Raw genomic sequence first — 26,411 nt, forward strand, 5'->3', positions numbered from 1 at the left:
ATCATAATACCACTAGGAAGAAGGTTTCAATGCCATCACAAAAGACGATACAAAAACCAAAGTGCTCAAATTGTAGGAGCAGTTTGCCCAGAACATATTAAATATAAGTTTAGTATATACAAACATTGGTCAAAAGAATTTTCGATTCTTCAGTTTAAGTGAAGACTTTATGGAGAAGTGCGCAGGGGCCACTGCCCTTGGCCCCCGCAGTGGGGGTCACACGGTCCCCCGCCCCATATCCCTGGTCCTCGGAGCCTCCAGATGCAGCACTGAGGCTTGTATAGGAACTAAAACGAGAAGGAGAACATCAGTTTAGGCCATTTTCAATAACCAGTACTCACTCCTCGAGGACGTCCTTCAGCTGCTTCCACGTGTTCACCAAGGCGGAGCCACAGTCTGCCGTCTCCTGTACCAGTGCAAGTGAGGCATCTTCAGGTTCTGGACCATGGCAGCGCGTGCTATGTGAGTGACCGCTGAAGGCTGCACAGCTGAACACTAACTTGGGTACACGGGTGTGCTGGGACAGCCTAGATCTTTGGGGACACCAGTTCAGGGAAGCAGCAGCCAGCTGGAGCTCCTGCCAGTGCAGAGGCTTCCACAGCTGTACAAGGATCCTCTCTTCACAGTTCAGGTATGCGTCAGAGGCTCCTCCATGTGCTACCTCGCCCCGATGTCCTTGTGCCCAGGGCTGCAATGTGCTCCAGGTATGCAGTTGAATCAACCAGGCAGGGGAGCCCAGGGCCTGCATGGGCCGTAGGCTCTTGGCTAAGGGGAGCTGGAGTTAGGACATAGCTCACGCGTGCTGTCATTGGACTAACCTCATCTAAAGGCAGCTTCAGAGCTGTTCCACAGGCTGAGAAACATCCAGGCACACTGTTCTCCCTTCTCACTGCCTGCCTGGGTGCTCTTCCTGCCCCTAGGTGCTGGGGACCAGGCCATGGTGACCACAAAGAAGGCCTCCTCATGCAGCTGGAATGGCACGCCGGGCCCACTGGCTGGAGTCAGGTTAGAACAGTGGAAAACAAAACTTACTTGGGAATTTTTGGCCTTCGTTCTTTATAAAATTGGCCAAAACCCCTATGTAGTGTCATCTCCCTGCGGAAGCATAAGCAGATTGAGACTTAGGGAGACTGCCCAGGTCCCTTCTGTGTTAACCCATGGGACAGAAGCTGGCAACGCAGGTGACCTGCTAGCAAACCAAACATCTCATTTACAAAGTTTAAACCCATCTTGCAACTTTAACCTTTTCTGGAAACACTAAATCTACCAAATCTCAAGTTTGAATGTTTATTCTGTTAGCTCTGGCCTCTTTAAAATGCAAAAATAATTATTTTCCTTCAAGTACATCAGAGTAGAAAAGGAAATCCAATTTACTCGGTCCAGTGTGTGCAACTGTTACTCCATGGACCAGCCACTCTGCCTGACTCAAATGTAAAGCCCACCTCTGAGCCTGCGTCCCAGGCCAGGCTGTTTCGCAGAGCTGTGCCTGAGGCCCTGGAACAGTCTTTGCTAATGACTAGTTCACCTGCCCTCTAGATAAGAAAGCTATTGGCTTAAATAAACAAGATGTTCCATTAGACACATTTCTCTATTTATAGTTCATCTAAAATGTTATCAATGGCGTCCTGTTTTTGAACAAGGCTAAAAAACAGCTTTGGTGTATAGATTTGTTGACTGCTTCTGGAAGATTCCAAAATGAACACTATGACTTTACAGCTCATTTGCAAGAAAAAGAACCAATTAGTAATTTTATGAATTAGGAAATAAGTGGGCTATATAACTTCATTCTACACCACAGGGGTGAACCTGCTCTCTAAAGAGACCCTGTCCCTCTGGCCTGTAGAGACTCGATTTGGTTTCTATCAAGCATGAAAGAGCACAGCCAAACTTATCTTAAAGGCATAGATTAAAGAAGTTATGAACTAGACGAGTAAATCACCAGTTGGTTAATTCTTTCTCTAGAATTTGAGACATTAGAAAAAGGTTACTGAAAAATTTCAGAAACAACCCCGTACATGAAGAGAACATAGACCGGATGGAGCCTTACCCACGGGAACAGCCGAGAGAGGCTGGCTTGCAAGGTTCAAGTTCAAGAAATAGTGTCATCCAGAGGCTCCTATGTTTCCATTACGTTACAGTCGTTTTCATAAAACAGTATTCAAAAGAGAACAGGAAGTCTTCACTTTACTCCCAACCATTGTCTTTGATCATGTGGGCAAGCTCAATAATAAATTTTCCTTCCTTGTATTTCTGACTGCTCTCAAAGGCATGTTCCTTGAAAAAAAGTGGAGACAGACAAGGATTCAGGATAGAGTGTTCTGTTTTTCAACTTCATTACACTCTGAGCCTAGGAAATAAGTCTACAGCAACACGTTTCCTTGCATGTTCCCTGCGCCGGGCTCACGGCTGGGAGTGGTCTGTCCTGGGTGGCAAGCCCACTGAGGGCAGTGCAAGCCTACTCAACACTGCCATCGAGTTACGGTTTAACTTGTAGGGAAATATGAAGTCAAATTTGTTACTGAGCACCTACCATGTGCAGGACAGTTTGGGAGGTAGGAAGAACAAGATGTCCTTCTAGGGACTCCCAAGTAAAAAGGAGAAGGGAGGTGATGGCACTGGGAGCCCTGAGCACAGTGCAAAGCTACTGGAGGGAGAGAAGGCCCTTTGTTGGGGGAGTTCGGGGACGGAATGGAATGGGCCAAGCAGGTGGAAGGGCCAGGGCAGTGTGCAGGCCTCACCAAGCCTGCCTCCGTGCTGTGGACTCTGTCCCCTCAGATCAGATGGGGAAATGGGACACCAGCAATGATCAAGAATTCCAGGAGGGAGAGCAGGAGACCCTGACAAAAACCAGAATGGCTGCAGAAGACGACTCCCAGAAAGGCAGGCGCCATGCCAAATGGGCTCTCACACACAGAGTTGGGAGGTAGGTGTGCACGAGATGGCCAGGGGCGCGGGGGGCACTGGGTGCCTGGGACAGAAGCTGGGGCAGAGGGCCAAGTCTGGGAGTTAACAAAAAGGTCAAAACAAGTTGAGATCAGAGGGAGATCAGCCAGAAAGCTGGGGAGCAGAGAGAAGCAGAAGATGGTGGCGAGACATCCCATGGCCACACACACTCAGTGAACAAAGACAGGCCAAGCCGTGGTGGGGACAGTGGCACCTGTGCCTGCAGGAAGGCAAGAGGGGGGAGAAGCTGACAGGTGAAGGCTGAAGAGGGGGTGGACGGCATGTTTGCCAGGGGCCAGGAGAGGGGCTGGTAAGAAGCACCTGTGGGCAGAGGAGGTTCAGGCATACAGGGTGCCAAGTGCTGCAGAGGGTATGCTGTGGTCACTACTGCCAAGTCACGTGACCCCCCGCCCCCGGACCTGGCCAGCCAGAGAATAGTCCCCAGATGAGTGAAAACATGTCTCATGGGACCATCGAGGGCACATGCACCCCGGTCACTGCGGCTGCTCACCTTTGCCCTGCGAGTACAGGTGTGCCCACACATCTTTAATCAGCTCAAAAGAAATTCTTTTAAAACATAATTTCTTTGATAGGATCACACTTCCAGGGGAAGGTCTTACATCATTGCAATTTTGTTTCCATTTGTAAATGTTTTAGTAAGAGAAATCTGTGTTCTGTGAAATGTCAGAAAGTGTGGTTACTCACATATTTCCACCCGAGCGTGGTTTTGCAGTTCTCACAGTAGATGTCTGCGACAGCGTGCAGGCCAGTGAGAAGGACTCTCTCCTCTGCGGGGCCACAGCCCACGTTCACCCTGCAGGGAGGGAGGCAACAGGTGCCAGAGACAGCAGTACCCCACCCACCCCAGCCTGGAGAGGCCGCCCTGGCCCCCACCCCGGGGTGGGGGCGGCTGCCTGAGCCGCCTGGTTATCAGGGATGCAGCGGCGCGTCTTATCTCCCGGCCTCCCGCAGCCCTGCCACCACCATCTCTTAGGAGAAGGAGCAACTTTTTATTTCTCCACAAGAATTCCAGAGAATTCCAGTACAGGACAGGATAGGCTATGGACAGGTGACCACAGTTCTGCTGTAGCAAAACTCAAAACCCATCAAAAATGGAAAAAAACCAGAGCACGAGTGCAAGGCTAATTCCTCAGGAGCTGTATGCTTTCCAAAACTCTCAAGACTAGAGAGAATCCTTTAAGCTCACATAAGAGACACTGGTGAGTTCCGGACCACCGGTGAACACTACACGTTCCAGCTTTGAGCAATGACACTGATACACAGAGCATGGCGCATCCCGGCAGTGATACTCACACAGAATTGAAGAGGTAGGCGCGTCCCTGACTTCCCTGAAAAGACTGCAAAGAAGAAAAAAGTTTTAAAAGGTTTGTTGTGATAAAAAGAAGTGAGGCCCTGACGGTGGTTTGGTGGATAGATCGCCATCCTGGCACACTGAGGTGGCAGTGTGATCCCGTCAAGGCACGTATGAGAAGCAACCAGTGAGTGCACAACTAAATAGAACTAAGTGGAACGAGTTGATGCCTCCACCCCCATCTCTCCCTTTCTCTCCTTCAAATCAATGGAAAAAATTTTTAAAAAGTGATGCTAAGTTCTGCATTTTGGAATGAAAGTGGAAAAGCTGTGCTTTAGGTCGCAGACCCTGCATGAGGTGAAAGGCTGACTGTGAGAGTATGAAGGGCTGCACTCAGGGGCTCGAGAAGGACTAGCATCTTCCCAGGGATCATGGCCCTCCTAGAGCCCCAGTGGGGCTGCCCAGGTGTTCTCACTCTGCTAGCACAGGAAGTGCCACGTCTGTCAGATATTAGGGACAAGGGGACTTTTTTATACTTTTCCATTGAAATAAAAAGAAAGTCACAGCCCAAGATGACCTATTATTGGGAGGGGGGAGGATAGCTCACCCCAGGAAAGTGTTACAAGCTAAAAAATAGTTCATCGCATATTTATGCCTTCTATCTAAGATGATTTAGGAGGCAGAATGGGGTATTAGTGCTGCCCTGACATAATCAGGCCAGTCCCAGACTCAACTCCCACAACCCGCCCTCTCCTAGGAACAAGAAGGATTGCTGGCTGGGGGCTCGTCTGCCCTGATGCCAGGCTCAAATGACCAAATACATACAACAGATGGACTGCGAAAATCATCAGTGAAACACAAACCGAAGCAAGAACATTGTCTTGGTTTCTGCGCCTGTCACCTAGTGCAAATTAGAAAAACTGCGAGGAATGCTGACAGGGGCACAGGCTGACAATATCAAAAATGAGACAGTCACATACTGAATGGCCCAGCAATCCCACTTCTAAGAACTGACTATAAAGAGCACATCAGCTTGAGTGCATAAGGCAATGTGACAATAATGGTCACCACTCTAGTGTCTGTAATCACAAAAGACGTGGGATACAGATATCCACTAGTGAGTGAGCAGACAAGTACATTCATTTCACATCCGGGATTCGTGCAGACATTAAAAGGGAGACAGGTACAGCTAGGTGTGCGTGGGCATGGAAAGACGGCCATAAAATACTATTAGTGAAGAAGGCTAGCTTTAAAATGACATGTTGTGAAACCTTTATTTAAAGTGAAAATGTATCCCCATGGACACACACACAAACAAAACCAACCAACCAACCAGACAATCTACATACCAAACTACTAAGTGATAACTCTAAGGAATGGAGTTGGGATAAGGAAGGAGAAAAAAGTAATTCTCATTTTTATCTTATACATATATATCCCCCCTTAAGTGCACAATTATAAACAAGTTTCTTTTATAATTAAAGAAAGCAGAGCCCCAGCCAACCCATGATGAACATCTCACCTAGGCAAGAAATACACCTTCATTTTTAAGCCCCTAAGATTTTTGGGGGGGTCTTTGTTACTGCAGCAAAACCAAGCCTGAGACAAGCAGTATTTTTTTTTACATTATTTATTTATTTATTCATTTTAGAGAGGAGAGAAGGGGAGAGAGAGAGAGAGAGAGAGAGAGAGAGAGAGAGAGAAGGGGGAGGAGCAGGAAGCATCAACTCCCATATGTGCCTTGACCAGGTAAGTCAGGGTTTTGAACCGGCAACCTCAGTGTTTCCAGGTTGACGCTTTATCCACTGCGCCACCACAGGTCAGGCGAGTATTTTTGATTTAAATATATACCTTTCAGATTTAAGGGGGTCATCCCTTAAGTGGCTTCCTAGAATTAGGAATATTATTTTATGTCCAATTTAACAAAGAATCATCTTAGAGACTTTTCACACATCCTTATTAGCCTTCAATTTTCTAGACCGATTTTCCTAATTCTCACCTATTCTGCAAATGCTAATTTTTTACACAGGGTTTGGGTAAAAAAATGTGATCAGATCTGTGGTTCAGATTCAGGCCATAGTCTTGACTGTAGTGGGCCTCTGAAAACTGCTCTAAATTTGAGCCAGATCATTATTTAGGCTTTGGGGGCCGTATACCCTCTGTTGCGACTACTCTGCTGTGGCACCAAAATAGCCATAGATGATACAAAAATTTTACAAAAACAGGTGGTCTGCCAGATGTGGCCTGCAGATACTGTATGGTTCAACTAGACAGAGCCGTCTAAGCAACTAGACCTGCCTGCACCAAGGCTTTCCTGGGCCAGGGGATGCTTGTCAGTGTAGAGATGGCCCCAGAGGCTGGTGAGCCCATAAGGACAGCACCTCGTGTGAACTGGGTTCTGCTCTATGTTAAGTGTTATGGAATAGCAACATAGGACAGCGTTATGGCTTGCCGCAGGAATTTCTAAAACATGCAACACCTGACTATTTAGTCAGCGGCACCGACCTGGTCAAATAAAGAAATGACAACAGCCAACACAACAACAGCTGTCCAGTGTGAATGAATCAAAATTATACCTATTTTTTTGTCAAATAGGAAAAAAAAGATTTTTTTTGGTGTGCCACAGAATTTGTTATCGTCTCATGTGTTCCATGAGCTAAAAAAAGGCTAGAAATCGCTGCTGGAAGGGAGAAGCAGCAGTTTACTTTGTCACCAGCTCAAACACAGGCTGACACCTTGTGGCAGCCTTCGTGCTTGAAGAATTTAGGTTCTCAGCACCTTTCATCTTACAATGATCATTTCATGTCATGGTGTTTCCACCTGGCAAGCCTCTGCTGTTGACGTAATTTAAAAACAGCTTAAGGGCTTTAGGGTTCTTTGGAAGAAGCGGCTCACATTCCTTCTGGCCCACCTCATCCTAGAGCCGCCAGACGCTATAGAACAAGACCCAGTGGTGCCTCCCACTGACTCGGGCTTCAGTGTCCTGAGCTCAAATAGCTAAGAGACCAAGTGCCTGAGGTACCTTCTGATCTGAAACTTCTGAATGGACAAAGAAGCCGCGGAAGCAACGAGAGAACAGAAACTGCCTGTTTAACAGTTTTTAAATTAGATGAACAGAAATTACACAACCTCTCATATTACCAGTTAAAACACAAGTAGAGAAATGTTCTTCTAATTGAGTGAAACAAAAATCCTAAGTGGAGATTCCCAAAGAGCACAATGTCCCATGGGACTTTGTCTTTGAAAGAGCGTGAGGTTCATGTCACCCAGGAAGGCAGGTCTGTGAGGGTGGGTGTGAGAGGACCTGTCACAGCTTCCTCAGGGAACATTCACTCATCCACTATGTTTGGATTGTTTTAAATGTTCCCAAGTGATGGTACTCTATGTAGGACCTGGAGCAGCCTGCTAGGTATGAAAAGAACAGCCCCATTCTTTGTCATTAGGTTGACCTCTTTTTTTTTTTTTTTACAGAGTCAGAGGGAGGGATAGATAGGGACAGACAGACAGGAACGGAGAGAGATGAGAAGCATCATTTTTCAGTTTTTCGTTGTAATACCTTAGTTGTTCATTGATTGCTTTCTCATATGTGCCTTGACCGTGGGGCTATAGCAGACCAAGTAACCCCTTGCCGGAACCAGCGACCTTGGGTCCAACCTGGTGAGCTTTGCTCAAACCAAATGAGCCCGCGCTCAAGCTGGCAACCTCGAGGTCTTGAACCTGGGTCCTCTGCATCTCAGTCTGATGCTCTATCCACTGCGCCACGGCCTGGTCAGGCAGGTTGACCTCTTTATCAACAGCATGTAATGGCCTTTTCCTGAAAGATCCCATGGCCCACACGATAGATGCTGGTCTTCCTGACCATTCTAAGTGGTTTTTAAAAATTCTTGATTCCCTAATTATTAAACTATTTCTACCGATTTCCTAGACTTCTTTTGGTCCTTCCATGTGTCTGGTTTCGCTCTAATTTTACTGTTCTGCCAAATAACTGACTCATCTTGCTCTTCCTGGCCTGAGGGAGCCCTAGCTGCCCAGCCTGCCAAACCCACTTGCTACGCAAGATCATGACCATGTGGGGCAGCCAGACTTAATCATGCAGAAAACTTGCATCAATGCTGCCCAGAAGGTTCTAGACTTTTAGGACACTGCAAACCCAGGAAGCCACGTAATGGTTCAAAATTCATCTAATTAGGAATGATGATCATTGTCAAGAACACTTCATCAATTTCTAGGCACAAGCCACTTGCCTTGGAGATCAGCTCATCGTGATTGGCCAGGTGGGCTCTGCAGTGGACACAGCTGTACGTTCGGTGACAGTTTGGCAGATAAGCTTGGAAAGTTTTGGATTTTGTCATCTTCACCATCTCTGCAGGGCACCCCTCGCGCAGCTCAGGGCTGGCACCGGAAGCACGGCAGTTCTGCGGGGCTCTCTGACAGAAGCAGCACTGGAATATGCAAGCAAGAGCCGTTGTCGTTCAGAGGGCGTGTGGCACTGTCCACACAGCTGGGACGAGAGAATAATGTCACAACCTGTCAATAAATCAGACAAACAGGAGAGAATGAGCACATCAATATGGCATGTTTAGGATGAAGGTATTTTGAAGAATGGTTGATGGGCAGGACTAGAAGTTAAAGATCTAGTCCTTTCAGAGCAACTATATATACAAAGAATACTAATATAATATCCAATCATGTTTAATCATTCTAAATTTAGTTGAAAATGGCAGGTGAACTACTTTTACATAGAAATAACTTGAGAAAAACATTTGATCAAATACATCGTATACTATGTATGGCTTCAGGAATCAGGAAAGAACAAAGCAGCCAACAGGGTTCCTATCTAAGTGAGGCCAACAATACCACTAGATACATCTTGAACCAAATGTCAAAGCACTATGACTTTTATGAATACAATTGATTTTCATGAGAGAGGAAGGGAGAGAGAGAGACAGGAACATCAATGTGTTCCTTTATGTGCCCTGACCAGGGATTGAACCAGCAACCTCTGCGCTTTGGGATGATGCTATAACCAACTGAGCTATAGAGCCAGGGCCACTATTATTTAATCTTGAACAAATTTCATATCAGTCCAGAAACAAACCCTTGTATACAGTTAAATGATTTTCAACAGGGGTGCCAAAATCATTCAACAGGGGAAGGGCAGTCTTTTCAACATTGGTGCGGGGAAAACTGGACATCCACGTGCAAAAAATGAAGTTAACCTGACCAGGCAAGTGGCGCAGTGGATAAAGGATCAGATTAGGATGCAGAGGACCCAGGTTTGAAATCCCAAGGTCACTGGCTTGAGCACGGGTTCATCTGGCTTGAGCAAAGGGTCACTTACTCTGCTGTAGCCCCCGGTCAAGGCACATATGAGAAAGCAGTCACTGAACAACTAAAGAGCTGCCATGAAGAACTAATGCTTCTCATCTCTCTCCCTTCCTGTTTGTCCCTCTCTCTGTCAAAAAAAAAAAAAAGGGAAAAAAAAGAATGAAGTTAAAACATGTCTTACACCAGATATAAAAATTAACTCAAAATTAAGCACCTAAATGTAAGAACTAAAACTGTAAAACTCTCAGAATAAAATACAGCAAAAACTTTTATGACATTGGACTTGGCAGTCACTTTTTGGTTGACACCAAAAACATAGACAAGCATGTAAATTTATATAAAGCAAAGTGAGAAGAAAATGGGGCAGAGGCATTATATGAAGAGATAAAGATTAAGGATTTTCCAGATTTGAAAGACACCAATCCACAGATTTAAGTCCATCCTGCCCCGGTGCTGGCACACTGGACAGCATGTCAACATGGAACACTGAGGTCACCGTTTCGAAACCCTGGGCTTGCCCGGTGAAGGCACATACAACAAGCAAGCAATGAACAACTAAAATGAAGCAACTATGACATGATACTTCTTCCTTCCCCTCTCTCTATAAAAAATCAATAAGTAAAACCTTTTAAAAAGTCCAATAGCCTGACCTGGCGGGGGCGCAGTGGATAAAGCGTCAGACTGGGAAGCAGAGGACCCAGGTTTGAGATCCCGAGGTCGCCAGCTTGAGCACGGGCTCATCTGGTTTGAGCAAAAGCTCATCAGCTTGAACCCAAGGTCGCTGGCTCGAGCAAGGGGTTACTGGGTCTGCTGAAGGTCCGTGGTCAAGGCACGTATGAGAAAGCAATCAATGAACAACTAAGGTATTGCAATGTGCAATGGAAAACTAATGATTGATGTCTCTCATCTCTCTCTGTTCCTGTCTGTCTGTCCCTCTCTCTGACTCACTCCCTGTCTCTGTAAAAAATAAATAATTTTTTTTTAAAAAGTCCAGGCCCTGGCCGGTTGGCTCAGTGGTAGAGCGTCGGCCTGGTGTGCAGAAGTCCCGGGTTTGATTCCCGGCCAGGGCACACAGGAGAAGCACCCATCTGCTTCTCCACCTCTCCCCCTCTCCTTCCTCTCCGTCTCTCTCTTCTCCTCCTGCAGCGAGGTTCCATTGGAGCAAAGATGGCCCCGGGCGCTGGGGATGGCTCCTTGGCCTCTGCCCCAGGCGCTAGAGTGGCTCTGGTGGCAACAGAGCCACGCACCGGAGGGGCAGAGCATCGCCCCCTGGTGGGCAGAGCGTCCTCCCCCTGGTGGGCGTGCGGGGTGGATCCCTATCGGGCGCATGCGGGAGTCTGACTGTCTCTCCCCGTTTCCAGCTTCGGAAAGATACACACACACACACACACACACACACACACACACACACACGATACAATTATAATTCATGACAACAATAAGGGTGAAAACTCAAATGAAAATGGCCTGGAGTCCTTGTCTTGTCCAAAACACAATTTAGATTCTAGTAAATTAAAGAGAAACAACTTCTGATGAAACTTCTGTAAGAACAAAAGTGTTTAACTTCCAAACCTATGAAGAGAAATATCAGCGAATGATAAAATGTCAATCTAAAGGGAGGAAAGAAAGGAAAAGAAACACAATAGGAAGAATAGGAAGCACAGAGAAAAGAGAAAGATTTTAACACAAATATATCGATGCTTACATGAAATATAAATGGACCAAATGTTAGAGTTTAAGGTTTCAGACTGGACAGAAAACAAAATTCATCTAGATGCTATTTGCAAGACACCTCTTAAGCATGAGAAACAGAAAGGTTGACAAGACAAGGCTAGAATGTGGGTGGTGGCAACATAAATGCATGGTTTGTAACTATTTGCTAAGTGTATCTGTTTCATATATTTCTTGTATCCATGTGATTCACAATAAAGAAGTTGAAGGAGTAAAAGCAGAGAAAAATATACACAGTGTGGGGCAAAAGTAGGTTTACAGTTGTGAGTATATAAAATAAGAGTTTATATTCTTTTTTTTTTTTGCATTTTTCTGAAGCTGGAAACAGGGAGAGACAGTCAGACAGACCCCCGCATGCGCCCGACCAGGATCCACCCGGCACGCCCACCATGGGGCGACGCTTTGCCTACCAGGGGGCGATGCTCTGCCCATCCTGGGCGTCGCCATGTTGCGACCAGAGCCACTCTAGCACCTGAGGCAGAGGCCACAGAGCCATCCCCAGCGCCTGGGCCATCTTTGCTCCAATGGAGCCTTGGCTGCGGGAGAGGAAGAGAGAGACAGAGAGGAAGGCGCGGCGGAGGGGTGGAGAAGCAGATGGGTGCTTCTCCTTTGTGCCCTGGCCGGGAATCGAACCCGGGTCCTCCGCATGCTAGGCCGACGCTCTACCGCTGAGCCAACCGGCCAGGGCATTTTTTTTTTTAATTTTTAGTGAGAGGATGGGGAGGCAGAGATAGACTCCCACATGTGCCCCGACTGGGATCCACCCGGCAAGCCCACGAGGGGGCGATGCTTTGTCCATCTGGGTTCCTTGCTCCGTTGCAACTGGAGCCATATTTTAGTGCCTAAGGCAGAAGCCCCATATGGATCCAGCCTCAGCTCTAATCGAGCCATGGCTGCAGGACAGGAGAAGAGAGAGAGAGAAAAGTGAGAGGGGGAAGAGTGGAGAAGCAGATGGGCACTTCTCCTGTGTGCCCTGACCAGGAATCGAACCCTGGACATCCATGTGCCAGGCCAAAGCTCTACCACTGAGCCAACTGGCCAGGGCCAGTTTATTCTTGATTATTTATTAATTATTGTATTATTTTCCATACAAACAACTGCAAACCTATTTTTGACCCACCCTGTAATATGCAAATAATAAAACTATATTCATATATTATTTCCCTTAAATGTTATTTAAGGGAAAAACTTTAGTAGACAGATAAATGAGTTACTTCATAATAATAAAACAGGAATAAGCCCTGGCCGGTTGGCTCAGCGGTAGAGCGTCGGCCTGGCGTGCGGGGGACCCGGGTTCGATTCCCGGCCAGGGCACACAGGAGAAGCGCCCATCTGCTTCTCCACCCCTCCCCCTCTCCTTCCTCTCTGTCTCTCTCTTCCTCTCCTGCAGCCAAGGCTCCACTGGAGCAAAGTTTGCCTGGGCACTGAGGATGGCTCTATGGCCTCTGCCTCAGGCGCTAGAATGGCTCTGATTTCAGCAGAGTGACACCCCAAGATAGCATGCCAAGTGGATCCCGGTCAGGCGCATGCGGGAGTCTGACTGCCTCCCCGTTTCCAGCTTCGGAAAAATACCAAAACAAGAACACACACATTAATTTTTATCAAAAACATATTTTTTTTGCCTGACCTCTGGTGGCGCAGTGGATAAAGCGTCGACCTGGGAACACTGAGGTCGCCGGTTCAAAACCCTGCACTTGTCTGGTCAAGGCATATATGGGAGTTGATGCTTCCTGCTCCTCCCTCCTCTCTCTCTCCCTCCCTCTCTAAAAAAAAATTAATAAAAAACCCACATTTTTTAACTCATTGATTTTAGAGCGAGGAAGGAGGAGGGGAGGGAGGGAGGAAGAGAGAAACATCAATTTATTGTTCCACTCATCTGTGCATTCACTGCGTGATTCTCTGGTCTGCCCTGACTGGGGATTGAAATCACAAGCTTGGTGTATCCGGACAATGTTCTAAGCAACTGTTCAGCCAAGACATAAAGCACACAAACATTTACAAAAGTCAACCATACAACAAGTCTCAACAAATTCCCAAGAACTGAAGTCACATTGTATTCTCTGACAACAATATAATTAAGGTAGAAATCAATAAAATATAACTAGAAAAATCCTCATATGTTTAGATATTAAGAAATGTACTTTTATATACCCATGGTTCTGAAACTAATGAAAATTAGAAATTATTTTGAACAATAATAAAATAATTACTTATCACTACTCAAAAGGAAATATAAAATCTTACAGAATGTATTTTAAAAAATAAGAGGTGAAGTTAAGGAGCTAAACACCCACCCATCTTTAAGAAGACCTGCCTGACTGGTGGTGGCACAGTGGACAGAGCGTTGGCCTGGAATGCTGAGGTCCCAGGTTCAAAACCCTGAGGTTGCTGACTTGAGTGTGGGATCATCAACACGAGCCCAAGGTCACTGGCTCTAGCAAAGGGTCATTGGCTTGGCTGGAGCCCTCTGGTCATGTATTAGAGGTGATCAATGAACTAAAGTGACGCAACTACAAATTGATGCTTCTCATCACTCTCCTTTGCTGCCTATGTCTGTCTCTCTCAAAAAAAAAAGACTTGGTTGTCACAAGGTAGTTTAGAGACTTGGTTGTCACAAAGTAGTAGTTTGCCTCCAGCAAGTATATGAGGCAGGATTCATAGCCAAAATTCTGTCTAAAGGAAAGGAGGCTTAGCCAGTACTTGTATATACTATTTGGTCAATTACACATTGATTTCTTCTTTGTAGTTGGCTATATTTAAGATGGATTCCTGTCAAGCTGTCCTATTTACAGCTAGTCTGCAAAATACTGTGCTACATTTTAACATTTAGCAAGAACAGTATTTAGCAATAACATTTAAAACTTCCCAGACTTTGAGACCCTGCCCTATCTAATTAACCCCAATACATTTAAATTCTTTATTTACTGATTGATTTTAGGGAGAGACGAATGGAGATGGAGAAAGAGAAAAGAACATCGAGCTGTTCCTGCATGTGCCCTGATGGGGGATTGAACCCGCAACCTCTGTGCTTTGGAACAATGCTCAACCAACCGAACCATCCAGCCAGGCCTGGCCCCACTACATTTTATCCGATTTTCTCTGTTGCTCCAGCTTACAGGACCCTTCATGAATTTTAACCCTGGCATCCTCCCATCTTTGATAAGCGTACTGACATGCCCCAGGGAGGTAACAAAGGTACAAATCAACCTAGACAGCACCTGCACCAGCCCAGCTGGAGAAGCCCCCCCTCCCTGCCCCCAGCGCCATCTCTACACTCCATCCACATGTTCCACACTGACCATGCAGACACTCAAAACCCCACACACAGTTAGTAATGACCAGTAAGGAAGGAGTGAACTTGTTCTAGCTTCACTTCTTATTGAACTCATGTTGAGTCTGCTTTAGTATCTCCAGCTGAGCTTTTCTTTTTATTGAAAGGAGTCTTAAATTAACAAACTTCTGTTTTAACCCTTTTCTCTCCTTTCCTCGAACTTCCTTCTAAAGCATCATATATGAAGGGACCAATAGGCAGGAATCTTGGATTATTCAACAACTAGTTATTCAGGTCTTTCAAGTTCGAGGACCCCTTTAGTGGCAAAAACACTGCTTCAGTGACTCAAATACAGAACTAAGGAATGTGCCTGCACTGTACTTGTGGCTTTTAAACAAGTGACTATCAGTCACATTGATAATTAGAATGGTGAACACCCCTCATTTTTTAACCTTTAAATGGGACAAAAACAACTTTAAAGTAGCAACTTGCCAAGGGTTTTCTCTCTTTTTTTTTAAAGATTTTATTTATTCATTATAGAGAGGGAAGAGAGAAAGAGAGAGAGAGAAGGGGGGAGGAGCAGGAAGCATCAACTCCCATATGTGCCTTGACCAGGCAAACCCAGGGTTTTGAACCAGCAACCTCGGCATTTCCAGGTTGACGCTTTATCCACTGTGCCACCACAGGTCAGGCTCCACCAAGGGTTTTCTCTTTATTTTGAATTTCTCAATGCCATGTATGCCTGTCAGTTTACTGAGGCGTCCACTGGACAGCCCCCATCAGGGCTCATGGTCAGTTCTTCAAAGGCAGGTGGGGTGTGCCTGTCTGCCTGCCCTGTGACAGTGCAGTGGATAAAGCATTGACCTGGAACACTGAGGTCACCAGTTCGAAACTCTGGGCTTGCCTAGTCAAGGCACACACGGGAGTTGGAGCTTCCTACTCTTCCCCCTCCCTCTCTAAAATGAATAAGAAAAAGAAAACAAGCCTGTCAAGTGTCAGAGGGACCTGGGGTCTCCCTGTCACTGGTGGGCTGGTAGACAGACAAAAGAAAACACAGCTCAAGATGACAGTGTGGGCTCACACAGCCTGCGGTATCCAGCCAGAGTTCATGGAGAAAGCAGAACTCCAGGCAGGTGGCGTGCGCAGGAGCTCATGTCCATCAGAGAAGAGGAAATGCAGAATCCCCAAAGAGACTTATAGCTGAGGCCAGCACCATTCTAACCAGTTGACTCTAGCCCTGGCCAGATAGCTCAGTTGGTTAAAGGATCATCCAGAAGTACAAAGGTTGCTGATTCGATCCCCAGTCAGGGCATGTATTGAGTGCACAACCAAGTGAAACAAGTTGATGCTTTTCACTCTTCCCCCTCCCTCTCAAATCAAAAAGAAAAATAAAATGTTAATGTCTAAATAAATAAACAAAATTTAAAAATAGAAAATTTTATTTAAAAGAATATGAAATCAAATCAATTAATAAGCAGCCCTGAGAGAAGAGCGTTCTTATTAGTCCCACTCTGCAAACAGGGAAACTGAGACCCAGAGAGGTTAAGCAATCTGCCAACGCTGCAGAGAAAGTAAGCTTAGGGGCTGGATTCAAAACCAGAGAGTCTATACCCTGGACCACAGTGCCTGCGAACAGGAAGACAGGTATGAACTTTACTCATCGATGCAAATTAAAGGCTCACTGATATCTGTCTTACAACCTAACAGGTTGGTAAAGATATTTAGAAAGTTGATAACACCAATGCTGAGAGCAGGTTGTGATGTAGCCCTTTGGTAACACCCATCAGTGCTCCCAGTACACACCCCTGGGAGGGTCAATCCCAGGCATCTACCTCTGGACTGACTTGCCCCTGTATAATACACTGTAACTGGGTAACAGTTGTTACAATGTTGCCTGTAAAAACAAAATAGGAACTACCTCAAGTCTAACCCAGAGACTAGCTAAACATGCTGATAAACATGAATTAGAAATAGTTCCAAAGTGGGACTTCAGGCTGGTGTAGGAAGGACATAAAGGTGACTTCTTTTTCACTGTTTTGTAACTTAACTTTGATAGCAAGTGTGTCAGAGGGACCTGACTTGACTTTGAAAGCAAGTCAAAGTCACACACGACACATGCACACACAGCCATGGAAAGGCCTGGAAGGATTTACAATAAAGGGGGACAGCATGGGTACGATTTACCTTTGGCAGGAACAGCTTCCCCTCCGACACACGGACTTCCTCCCTATTTGAGTTATAGGATGAAAAGCTTTTTTTCTCCACATTTCAGCCTTGGGGGACCACTGGATCCACTAGGAGGGGAGAAAAGACTCCTTTCTTCAGTCCTACCACCAATGCGGCTGTCCTCAGATACAGCCCTCTGTGCACCCCCCCCCCCCCCGTCTCCCTGGGGAACCCGAGGGATCTGGGTTCCTGCACTGCCCAGCAACCAGGATGCCTCTGCCCTCCAGGCTCTCATCCTCAGCTCTCCTCCAGCCCATGGTCAGGTCCTATGTCCACATCTCCCGGGAACCAGACTACTGATGAATGAGTTTGCACTGAGCCATTGTTTTTGAAGAACCTTCAATACATTCTTCTTTAATTGTCCCACTGGTAACAAAGTTTCCCATTATGGCCTTGGAACATTCTAGCAAAGCCTGCTGGCTTCCTAGCTAACGAGAAGGGGAAAGGTGCAGGAACTACAATGCACACACTCAACAGTGCCCTTCTTTCCAGTTGAGAGGGTAGGTCTAGACCTGGAAGGCTGGACTGAGCAAAAGGAAAAAGGTAATCTGAAACTTAGTCACACTCTAAATAAAACAAACATTCAAAGCCCTGGGTTGTACAAGGGAAGAGAAAAGCCCGAAATGCAAAGAGCAATGGGAAAGGGGGCCAGTTCTTAGGGGAGAGTGTGCTGACTCTGGGAAGACAGGCAGCATCAAAAGGGAGCTAGCAGGTGAAGTTTGGCAACAGACAAGCTGCTGATGGTGGGGGATGGGTACAAGGCTGAAAGAAGGCTCCATTTAAATGGTGCCAGGAATCTGGTGGCCAAGCTGCCAACTCATCTGTAAAATGGTGGTTATAGGCAATTCACAAGGTAGTCCAGAGAATCATATAAGAAGCCATGTCATTGTTGTAGCATGGCAGAGTTAGCAAGCTTGGCTCAACACCTCACAAACTCCATAGGAAATCCTGGTCCAGGTTCTCCCTCAGCAGGTGCCAGGCTAGGGGTCTCTTTCTGGGGCAGTGGGTCGGTTGGCTCCAGGATTTCTACTTTACTCTCAGCAATAGACAGATTCTCTGCAGTGCCCCTGTCTTCGTCACAATGTTACCCTGCACGCTGAGTCCATTTCATCCTCTTGACTTCTTTCCAGAAACTAGCTCACATTACCCTCCTCAGAACTCTTGGGCCTCCAGTGACTTGGCTACTCAGAACTTTCTCCAACCTTCATTGATATCTTTGTCAAAATTCCCACTCCTGCCTGACCTGTGGTGGTGCAGTGGATGAAGGGTCGACCTGGAACACTGAGGTTCCTGGTTTGAAACCCTGGGCTTGCCTGGTCAAGGCACATACAAGAAGCAACTACTACCGAGTTGATGCTTCCTGTTCCTCCCTCCACCCCACACCACCCCACCCCACAAAATAAAAATTCCCACTCCCTGGAGGTTTTGCTGATGAACTAATATAACTACCTTTTTAAAAATTCAAAACCAAATGAATCTAAAATGAAAAGCATCAGAGAATGGTTTTAAAGCAGGCAGACTTATACTGCTGCTTCATACTAAACTATATTTCTTTTATCAGTCTTCCAAGAAGAAAAACAGTTAAATTGACATGACAGCCTCTTGCCCTCTGCACTCCCATCCCTGCCCCTTGACACAAGGTCCTCATGGAACTTAGTGAAGACTGGCAGAATCGAAGACAGATATTATAGGAACACAGCTTTCAACATAAAGAGCTTTACAGATTTTAGTGCTTCAGAAACAGAAAGACTTAATGTCTGGAATTTACTTAAAGGAATGTACCCATGTGAGTTGCTAATTTTGGCAAATGTACCATAGCAATGTAGGATGGTAACACTGGGTGTAGGGCATATTGGGATTGTCTGTATTATTTTTGCAACTTTTATGTAAATCTAAGATTATTCCCAAATAAGAAGTTCATTTGAAAGGCAGAAAGACTGGCCCTGGTCGAGTAGCTCTATTTTGGTTAGAGCATCGTCCTGATAGACCAAGGTAGTGGGTTTGATCCCCAGTCAGGGCACATACAAGAATCAACCAATGAATGCATAAATAAATGGAACAAATCTATATTTCTCTCTCCCTTCTTCTCTCTAAAATCAATTTTTTTTTTTTGTATTTTTCTGAAGCTGGAAACAGGGAGAGACAGTCAGACAGACTCCCGCATGCGCCCGACCTGGATCCACCCGGCACGCCCATCAGGGGCAACGCTCTGCCCACCGGGGGCGATGCTCTGCCCCTCCAGGGCGTCGCTCTGCCGCGACCAGAGCCACTCTAGCACCTGGGGCAGAGGCCAAGGAGCCATCCATCCCAGCACCCAGGCCATCTCTGCTCCTATGGAGGCTTGGCTGCAGGAGGGGAAGAGAGAGACAGAGAGGAAGGAGGGGGGGGTGGAGAAGCAAATGGGCGCTTCTCCCATGTGCCCTGGCCGGAAATCGAACCCGGGTCCCCGCACGCCAGGCCGATGCTCTACCGCTGAGCCAACCGGCCAGGGCCTCTAAAATCAATTTTTAAAAAATCAGAAAGACTATTGCTCAGATTAGTATTTAAGATCATTCACTTATTTTTTAAAGTGTCCAAAAAGGACAGACCCTGTGCTACATGGCATTTTAAGACAGGAGTCTGCCCTGGTCCTAGCTCTGAGGGGTTCCCACAAATAGAAGACACTCTTACACTGTGAGATGAAGGGGTGGTAGCAGGAAGGTCTAGGGGAGCCTCAGTATTAGCATTCTTCAGATGTGTCACTGCTGTCACCCAAGGGCCCACTGCTAGGGGTAGGGGAAACCAGTGCAAGATTATGAAAATCAACAACACTAGGATCAAGCAAAGTCCCTGGCACAATGCAGAGGCTCAACAAACATTTGTCACATGCACTACAACAGAGCAGAGGCTATAGGGTGCACAGGTGATGGGAGAAGAGCAGCTTGCTCAGGTGAAGCACCTGAAAGGGTTCCCTCGAGGTGGCAAGCCTTGTCTTGAGGCTTCTATAGTTTAGGAGAGGAACTGGTTGGTGCAAAAAAAAAACAAAAACGATCTTGGCAAAGGAATCCACAGGTTAAGGTGTGTATGTTTTGGATACAAAGAGAAAGAAGTAATGCAACCCAACAGAAAAGGCTTGGGGGTGGGGAAATTGAAGTCTTCCAAGGCCACTATCTTTCGAAAACTGAATTCAGTCTCCCATCCTAAAACTCAGCAAGTAATCTGGAGATCAAAGATGTCAATCACAGGCAGAGCTGAGGGAAGGGGACCCTGACTAGCACGTTTCCAAAGCGAAGGCTTTTTGCAAGCTCTGCTTTAATAGAGCCCAATGCCACAAGTGGTGAACTAACACGGAGGACGATTCATTTTCGTCACGATCTTTCTGTGGGCAACTTGAAAACGTTTCCCCCTTTGCAGAATTATTCCTAGCAGATCTCTTTTGTCCTCATTTTCCTCCCTAACGGCCACTTATTATTATGTAGTTTATGTCTTCTGAACATTGTTTTATTCATAGCCAGGGGGTGGTGGAGGAGGAAAGAAAGCAGAGGGTTGGGGGGAATCAAAGATTAGGCTTTTTAATATGCTCCAAAACGGAGTGAACGAAATACCAACAAATCAAAGAAATCAGAAGGAAAACATAGACAGGTGCGGCTTGCTCGCGCCCCGCCCACCCGCCCTGATGCCCAACAGGTGCCTCCCGACCCCGCCCGCAGCCGCAGGCTCCTTTAGTAGCCACAAAGTAGCTGCCCGCGCAACAGTGTCCAGGCCTGCCCGTACTCACGGCCGCTCGGCGGTCCGCGTCCCAGCCCACAGAGCCCATCCGGCCCGGGCCTCGGTCAGCGCGGGCTCGGTTCTCAGGCGGCCCCGGCGCGGGGCGAGATGCGCTGCGGCCGTTGGCGCCTCCGCAGGGCGCGAGGCATCCTACCGCCGCCGCCCCACGGGCCGCCAGCCCTTTGTTTTGGAGCCGCGGCCCCGCCGCGCCGCCGTTAACGGCCTCGGAACGCGGTGCTAGCCAATAAGGGCGCAGCACCTCCCGCGCCCCGCCCCACCCGCGCGCCCCCGCCCTGCGCGCTCCGTGTCCCGGAGCCCGGCTGGCTCGCACTCGCCCAGGCCGGGCAGGGGCGCACGTGCCAGGGGGCGCGCCGCGCTTCCATTGGCCGTCCTCGAACGCGCCTGAGAGCCAGCCTGTGAGGGCCGAGGGGCGCAGGGGCGGGGCCGTACAGGGCGGGGGTCGGGGGCGTGCTTAACAAGAAGTGCCACGCGCAGGCGCGGGCTGGCCTGGGCTATGCTCTTCCCCGCGCAGGTTTCTTTCGCTGTGGGTGTCGTGCGCTCCCGGGAGCCCGTGGGTCACCTACTCTCTCCGCACCGTGTGGGTCGGTCGTGGACATGATGGCTCACAGCTCCCGGGGCCGAGGTGGGGCTTGCGGGTTGACCGTCCGCGGCGCTGAGGTTTTCCTGGCCAGACCCTCCTTGACTTGCGTTCCTCTACTCCAACCACCCTCTCTGAACTCTCCAAGACATTGTACCCTAGGACCTCTGGATCTGCACCTGGCATCTAGCTCTGCTCTGGAACCCCCAAATCCGACCGACAGCGCTCTCGGCCCGCCAGGCAGCCCGCCCCCTCTCGTAATCCACACTTTGTTCCTCTACTCCTCTCATGTCATTATTGTGTTTGTCCTATAGCCTGTCTCTACAGATTGGGTTTGTAAGAATTATGTAATTTAGAAAGCAGACTGTTGAAGTCACAATGTATATAACATTTTTATACATGTTAGCATTACTTTAGACCTTGTTTCTTTTGTGCAGTGCACTGCAATGATCTGTCCTTGGGTGTCACCTGATTTATTACTTAGAAAGCAGCTGGATATTGCCTCCTACACATTTGTCAGAATTTGGCCATTCTCCTGATGTCTCCAGCTTTCTGCTTCCAAAAACCTGGCTGCAAAGTGGGAACTCATAATCGTTTTTTTTCTTTCAATTTTTCTATTGCTTAGAGAGGCAGAGAGAGAGAAGCATCAACTTGTTGTACCATTTAGTTGTTGAACTTACTAGTTGCTTCTCATATATGCCCTGCCTAGAATGGAATCAGTGACCTCCTGTGTGCCAAGACAACACTTTATCTACTGATCCACCAGGCAAGGGCCCCATGATCATTTTAAGATGCAACTTACAGATGTATTAACATCTCTTCTTTAACTGTTAATCCCTTCAGGTGTCTTTCAATTTCTAAATAGGTTTCCTTTTTCTTGGGAATTGTCAAGATTACTTTGTCTCGAATATTAACTTTTTAAAAAATTTTTATTTATTTTTTACAGAGAGAGAGTGAGTCAGAGAGAGGGATAGACAGGGACAGTCAGGAATGGAGAGAGATGAGAAGCATCAATCATTAGTTTTTCATTGCGTGTTGCAACACCTTAGTTGTTCATTGATTGCTTTCTCATATGTGCCTTGACCGCGGGCCTTCAGCAGACCGAGTAACCCCTTGCTGGAGCCAGCAATCTTGGGTTCAAGCTGGTGGTCTTTTCCTCCAACCAGATGAGTCCGCACTCAAGCTGGCGACCTCGGGGTCTCGAACCTGGGTCCTCTGCATCCCAGTGCGACGCTCTATCCACTGTGCCTCCGCCTGGTCAGGCATTTTTTTTTATTTTTTTTATTTCAGAGAGCAAGAGTCAGAGAGAGGGATAGACAGGGACAGACAGGAACGGAGAGAGATGAGAAGCATCAATCATCAGTTTTTCGTTGCAACACCTTTGTTTTGCATTGATTGCTTTCTCATATGTGCCTTGACCATGGGCCTTCAGCAGACCGAGTAACCCCTTGCTCGGGTCAGCGACCTTGGTCCAAGCTGGTGAGCTTTTTGCTCACACCAGATGAACCCGCGCTCAAGCTGGCAACTTCGGGGTCTCGAACCTGGGTCCTTCCTCATCCCAGTCCGACGCTTTATCCACTGCACCACCGCCTGGTCAGGCCCTTTTGTTGTTTTTGCTATTGCAAATATCTTTTCTCAGCCAGTCCTTTGTTGAAAATAATTTGTAATTCTCATATGAGCTAAAGTTTATATAATTTTGTATTCTGCTTTACAAAGGGTCATTTTTCTGTTATTGCAGTTTTTAAAAAATATTTTAGTGGCTGCATAATATTAAACTTAACATATACCTACCTACATACCTATGTGTGGTGATTGGACACTTACATTATTTATGCTCCATTTCTGCAGACCTCTTCATGCTTTGAAAATTTTAACACGAGGCCCTGGCTGGTTAGCTCTGTTGGTTAGACCACTATCCCAAAACACCAAGGTTGCAGGTTCGATCCCTGTCAAAACACATAGGTGAAGTGACCAATGACTAACTGCACAACTAAGTGGAAAAACAAACAAATGCTTCTGTTTCTTTGTCTCTCTAAACCAGCGGTTCTCAACCTGTGGGGGTCGAACGACCAAAACACAGGGGTCGCCTAAAGCCATCGGAAAATACATATTTATTATACAATACATTTTTAAATAAAATATGTATTTCCGATGGCTTTAGGTGACCCCTGTGTTTTGGTCGTTCGACCCCCGCCGGGGTAGCGACCCACAGGTTGAGAACCGCTGCGAGTCTAAACTCAATCAGTAAAAAAAAAATTGTTTTTAGCACCGGACGCACTATTGTTTTTTGCATTATGGTTCCTGGCCTCATTCTTGGAGACATAGCTTTCTGTTAGAATCCAAGTGATTGCAGTATGTATGTGAATTGTAGATGATCTTTCCAGCAACCTGCCTGTCAACTCACAGTCCCCTATCCTGCAAGGATCTTGCCCTCTGTAAAGCCCCAGATATAAACCCTCTTGTTGAGAACTGAACAGTGCCTTTCAAGTATTTTTAACTATGACCACAGTAAAAGATACATTTTACGGGTATGAAGTTTTTGTGTGTTATAACTACAATTTTGGGAATAGATAGTGGTGATGGTTGCACAACAATGTGAATGTACTTAACACTACTGAATTATACACTTAAAAATGGTTAAACTGGCCTGACCAGGTGGTGGCACAGTGGATAGAGCATTGACCTGAGATGCTGAGGATCTAGGTTTGTAGCCCCAAGGTTCCTAGCTTGAATGCGGGTTCATCAGCTTGAGTGTGGGGTCACTGGCTTGAGCGTGGGATCATAGACATGACCCCATAGTCACTGGCTTGAGCCCAAAGGTCGCTAGCTTGAGCAAGGGGTCATTGGCTTGACTGTAGCCGCCATCCGCTGGTCAAAGCACATAGGAGAAAACAATGAATAACTAAGGTGCCACAATGAAGAAATGATATTTCTCATTTCTCTCCCTTACTGTCTGTCCCTCTCTCTGTCTCACTAAAAAAAAAAAAAAAAAAAAAAAAAAAAAAGGAAAAAGTTAAAATGGCAAATTTTATGTTACTGTGTTTTGGGTTTTTTTGTGTGTGTTTTTTTTTTGTATTTTTCTGAAGCTGGAAACGAGGAGGCAGTCAGACAGACTCCCACATGCGCCCGACCAGGATCCACCCGGCATGCCCACCAGGGGGCAATGCTCTGCCCATCTTGGGGCGTCGCTCTGCCACAATCAGAGAGCCATTCTAGCGCCTGAGGCAGAGGCCACAGAGCCATCCTCAGCGCCCAGGCAAACTTTGCTCCAGTGGAGCCTTGGCTGCGGGAGGGGAAGAGAGAGACAGAGAGGAAGGAGAAGGGGAGGGGTGGAGAAGCAGATGGGCGCTTCTCCTGTGTGCCCTGGCCGGGATCGAACCCGGGACTCCTGCACGCCAGGCCGACGCTCTACCGCTGAGCCAACCGGCCAGGGCCTGTTACTGTGTTTTGTTTTAACAGAGACAAAGAGAGTCAAAGAGAGGGACAGATAGGAATAGACAGACAGGAAGGAAGAGAGATGAGAAGCATCAATTCTTCGTTGCGGCTCCTTAGTTGTTCATTGATTGTTTTCTCATATGTGCCTTGACCAAGGGGCTACAGTGGACTGAGTGACCTCTTGCTCAAGCCAGTGACCTTGGGCTCAAGCCAGCAACCATGGGGTCATGTCTATGATCCCACGCTCAAGCCAGCAACCCCTCACTCAAGCTGGTGAGCCTGTGTTCAAGCTGGCACCCTCGGGGTTTCATACCTGGGTCCTCTGCATCCCAGTCTGATGCTCTATCCACTGAGCCACTGCCTGGTCAGGCTATATTATTGTGTTTTATCATAATAAAAAATAGTTTAAAACTATATTCTTCATTATGATTCACTTTACACATATAAGAAAAGTTTCAAGATTTAATATATACTCATTTTGTACAGTACCCTAACATTTTCTATATTTTTTGTTTTATTTTTATTAATGACTCTCTCTGATTTCACAAAGCACCCATCAGCCACAGCCTGCAGTCTGCCACCCATTCCCTGTCATCAACACCCTCTACAACCTCCGTTTTGGGCAGCCCACTCTAGGACATTGCTGTGCTCTCTGGCTCCCTCCTGTTAGTGACCTGATCGCATCCACCTTTAACCACACTAGGAGACACGATTCACTGTCCCCTCCACCTACCTGCTGGTCGTCCTCCCTCATACACTAATCTCCTCCTTTAATACGTCATACCACATACTTGCCCAGCAGACCCCGGTCCTGGGTAAATGAGACTCTGTGTTGCTGGAGAAAGGCTTTTCTTGCGGAGACCCGTTTCTAGGGCAGTGCCATTCTCCTGGCAACCCTACACCCTGCTCTACCTCTCGTGTCCATTCAGGTTCCCACTTTCCTGGAAGACGATCCTACGCCTCCCCCCCCCCCCCCCCCCCCCCGCTAGCTCTGTGTCCTACTTCACAGAAAACATCCACATCAATGGGAGAGCATGCCTCCTGCTCCACCACTAACCTTCCGGTCCTGCCCCATGTATGTTGCTTCTGTCCTCTAGAACAGTGGTCCCCAACCTTTTTTGGGCCACGGACCAGTTTAATGTCAGAAAATATTTTCACAGGCCGGCTTTTTTGTCGTTGTTTTATTTATTCATTTTAGAGAGGAGTGGGGGAGAGAGAGAGAGAGAGAAGGGGGAGGAGCAGGAAGCATCAACTCCCATATGTGCCTTGACCAGGCAAGCTAGGGTTTTGAACCGGCAACCTCAGTGTTTCCAGATTGACGCTTTATCCACTGCGCCACCACAGGTCAGGCCCAGACCGGGCTTTAGGGTGGGACGGATAAATGTATCACGTGACCAAGACAAGCATCAAGAATTGAGTCTTAGATGGATGTAACAGAGGGAATCTGGTCATTTTTAAAAAATAAAACATCGTTCAGACTTAAATATAAATAAAACGGAAATAACATAAGTTATTTACTCTTTATCTGCAGATCAGTACCAAATGGCCCATGGACCAGTACCGGTCTGCGGCCCGGGGGTTGGGGACCACTGCTCTAGAAGACCCTGCGCGTCTCTAGGCCATGTGGTTCAGCCCTGTCCATGCTGAAGGGTCACTTCAGTCACAATGTCCTCTTTCTCCTGCATCCTCAATCCCTTCTTTAATGGGTTCCATGAGAATGAGGCAGGCTGTCATCTCCATGTCCCCCTTTCGCTGTCATCATACTTCCTGCAACTGTTCAGAGCAAGATTGCTCAGGAGCAATAGAGCCAGTCTCCCCCA

At 47.1% G+C, this 26,411-nt stretch overlaps 1 protein-coding gene across 3 annotated transcripts; it reads right to left on the bottom strand.

The window, feature by feature from the left end:
• Nucleotides 1–82: 82 nt before the first annotated feature.
• YPEL1 (yippee like 1) lies at nt 83–23,001 on the bottom strand. Of its 3 annotated transcripts, none has more exons than XM_066259983.1 (6): nt 22,981–23,001; nt 9,597–9,710; nt 8,500–8,782; nt 4,258–4,301; nt 3,649–3,757; nt 83–2,274 (listed from the first exon to the last, which is right to left on the bottom strand). In XM_066259983.1, exons 3-6 carry the CDS (start codon nt 8,614–8,616, stop codon nt 2,185–2,187), a joined length of 360 nt encoding a protein of 119 aa, XP_066116080.1. In that variant the 5' UTR covers nt 8,617–8,782; nt 9,597–9,710; nt 22,981–23,001; the 3' UTR covers nt 83–2,184. The 3 variants fall into 3 exon arrangements, with proteins under 3 accessions (XP_066116080.1, XP_066116079.1, XP_066116078.1); XM_066259982.1 differs by lacking the exon at nt 22,981–23,001 and adding an exon at nt 20,569–20,779; XM_066259981.1 differs by lacking the exons at nt 9,597–9,710; nt 22,981–23,001 and adding an exon at nt 20,569–20,779.
• Nucleotides 23,002–26,411: the final 3,410 nt, after the last annotated feature.

Source organism: Saccopteryx bilineata, chromosome 2 (assembly GCF_036850765.1).
Source record: "Saccopteryx bilineata isolate mSacBil1 chromosome 2, mSacBil1_pri_phased_curated, whole genome shotgun sequence".
NCBI lineage: Eukaryota > Metazoa > Chordata > Mammalia > Chiroptera > Emballonuridae > Saccopteryx > Saccopteryx bilineata.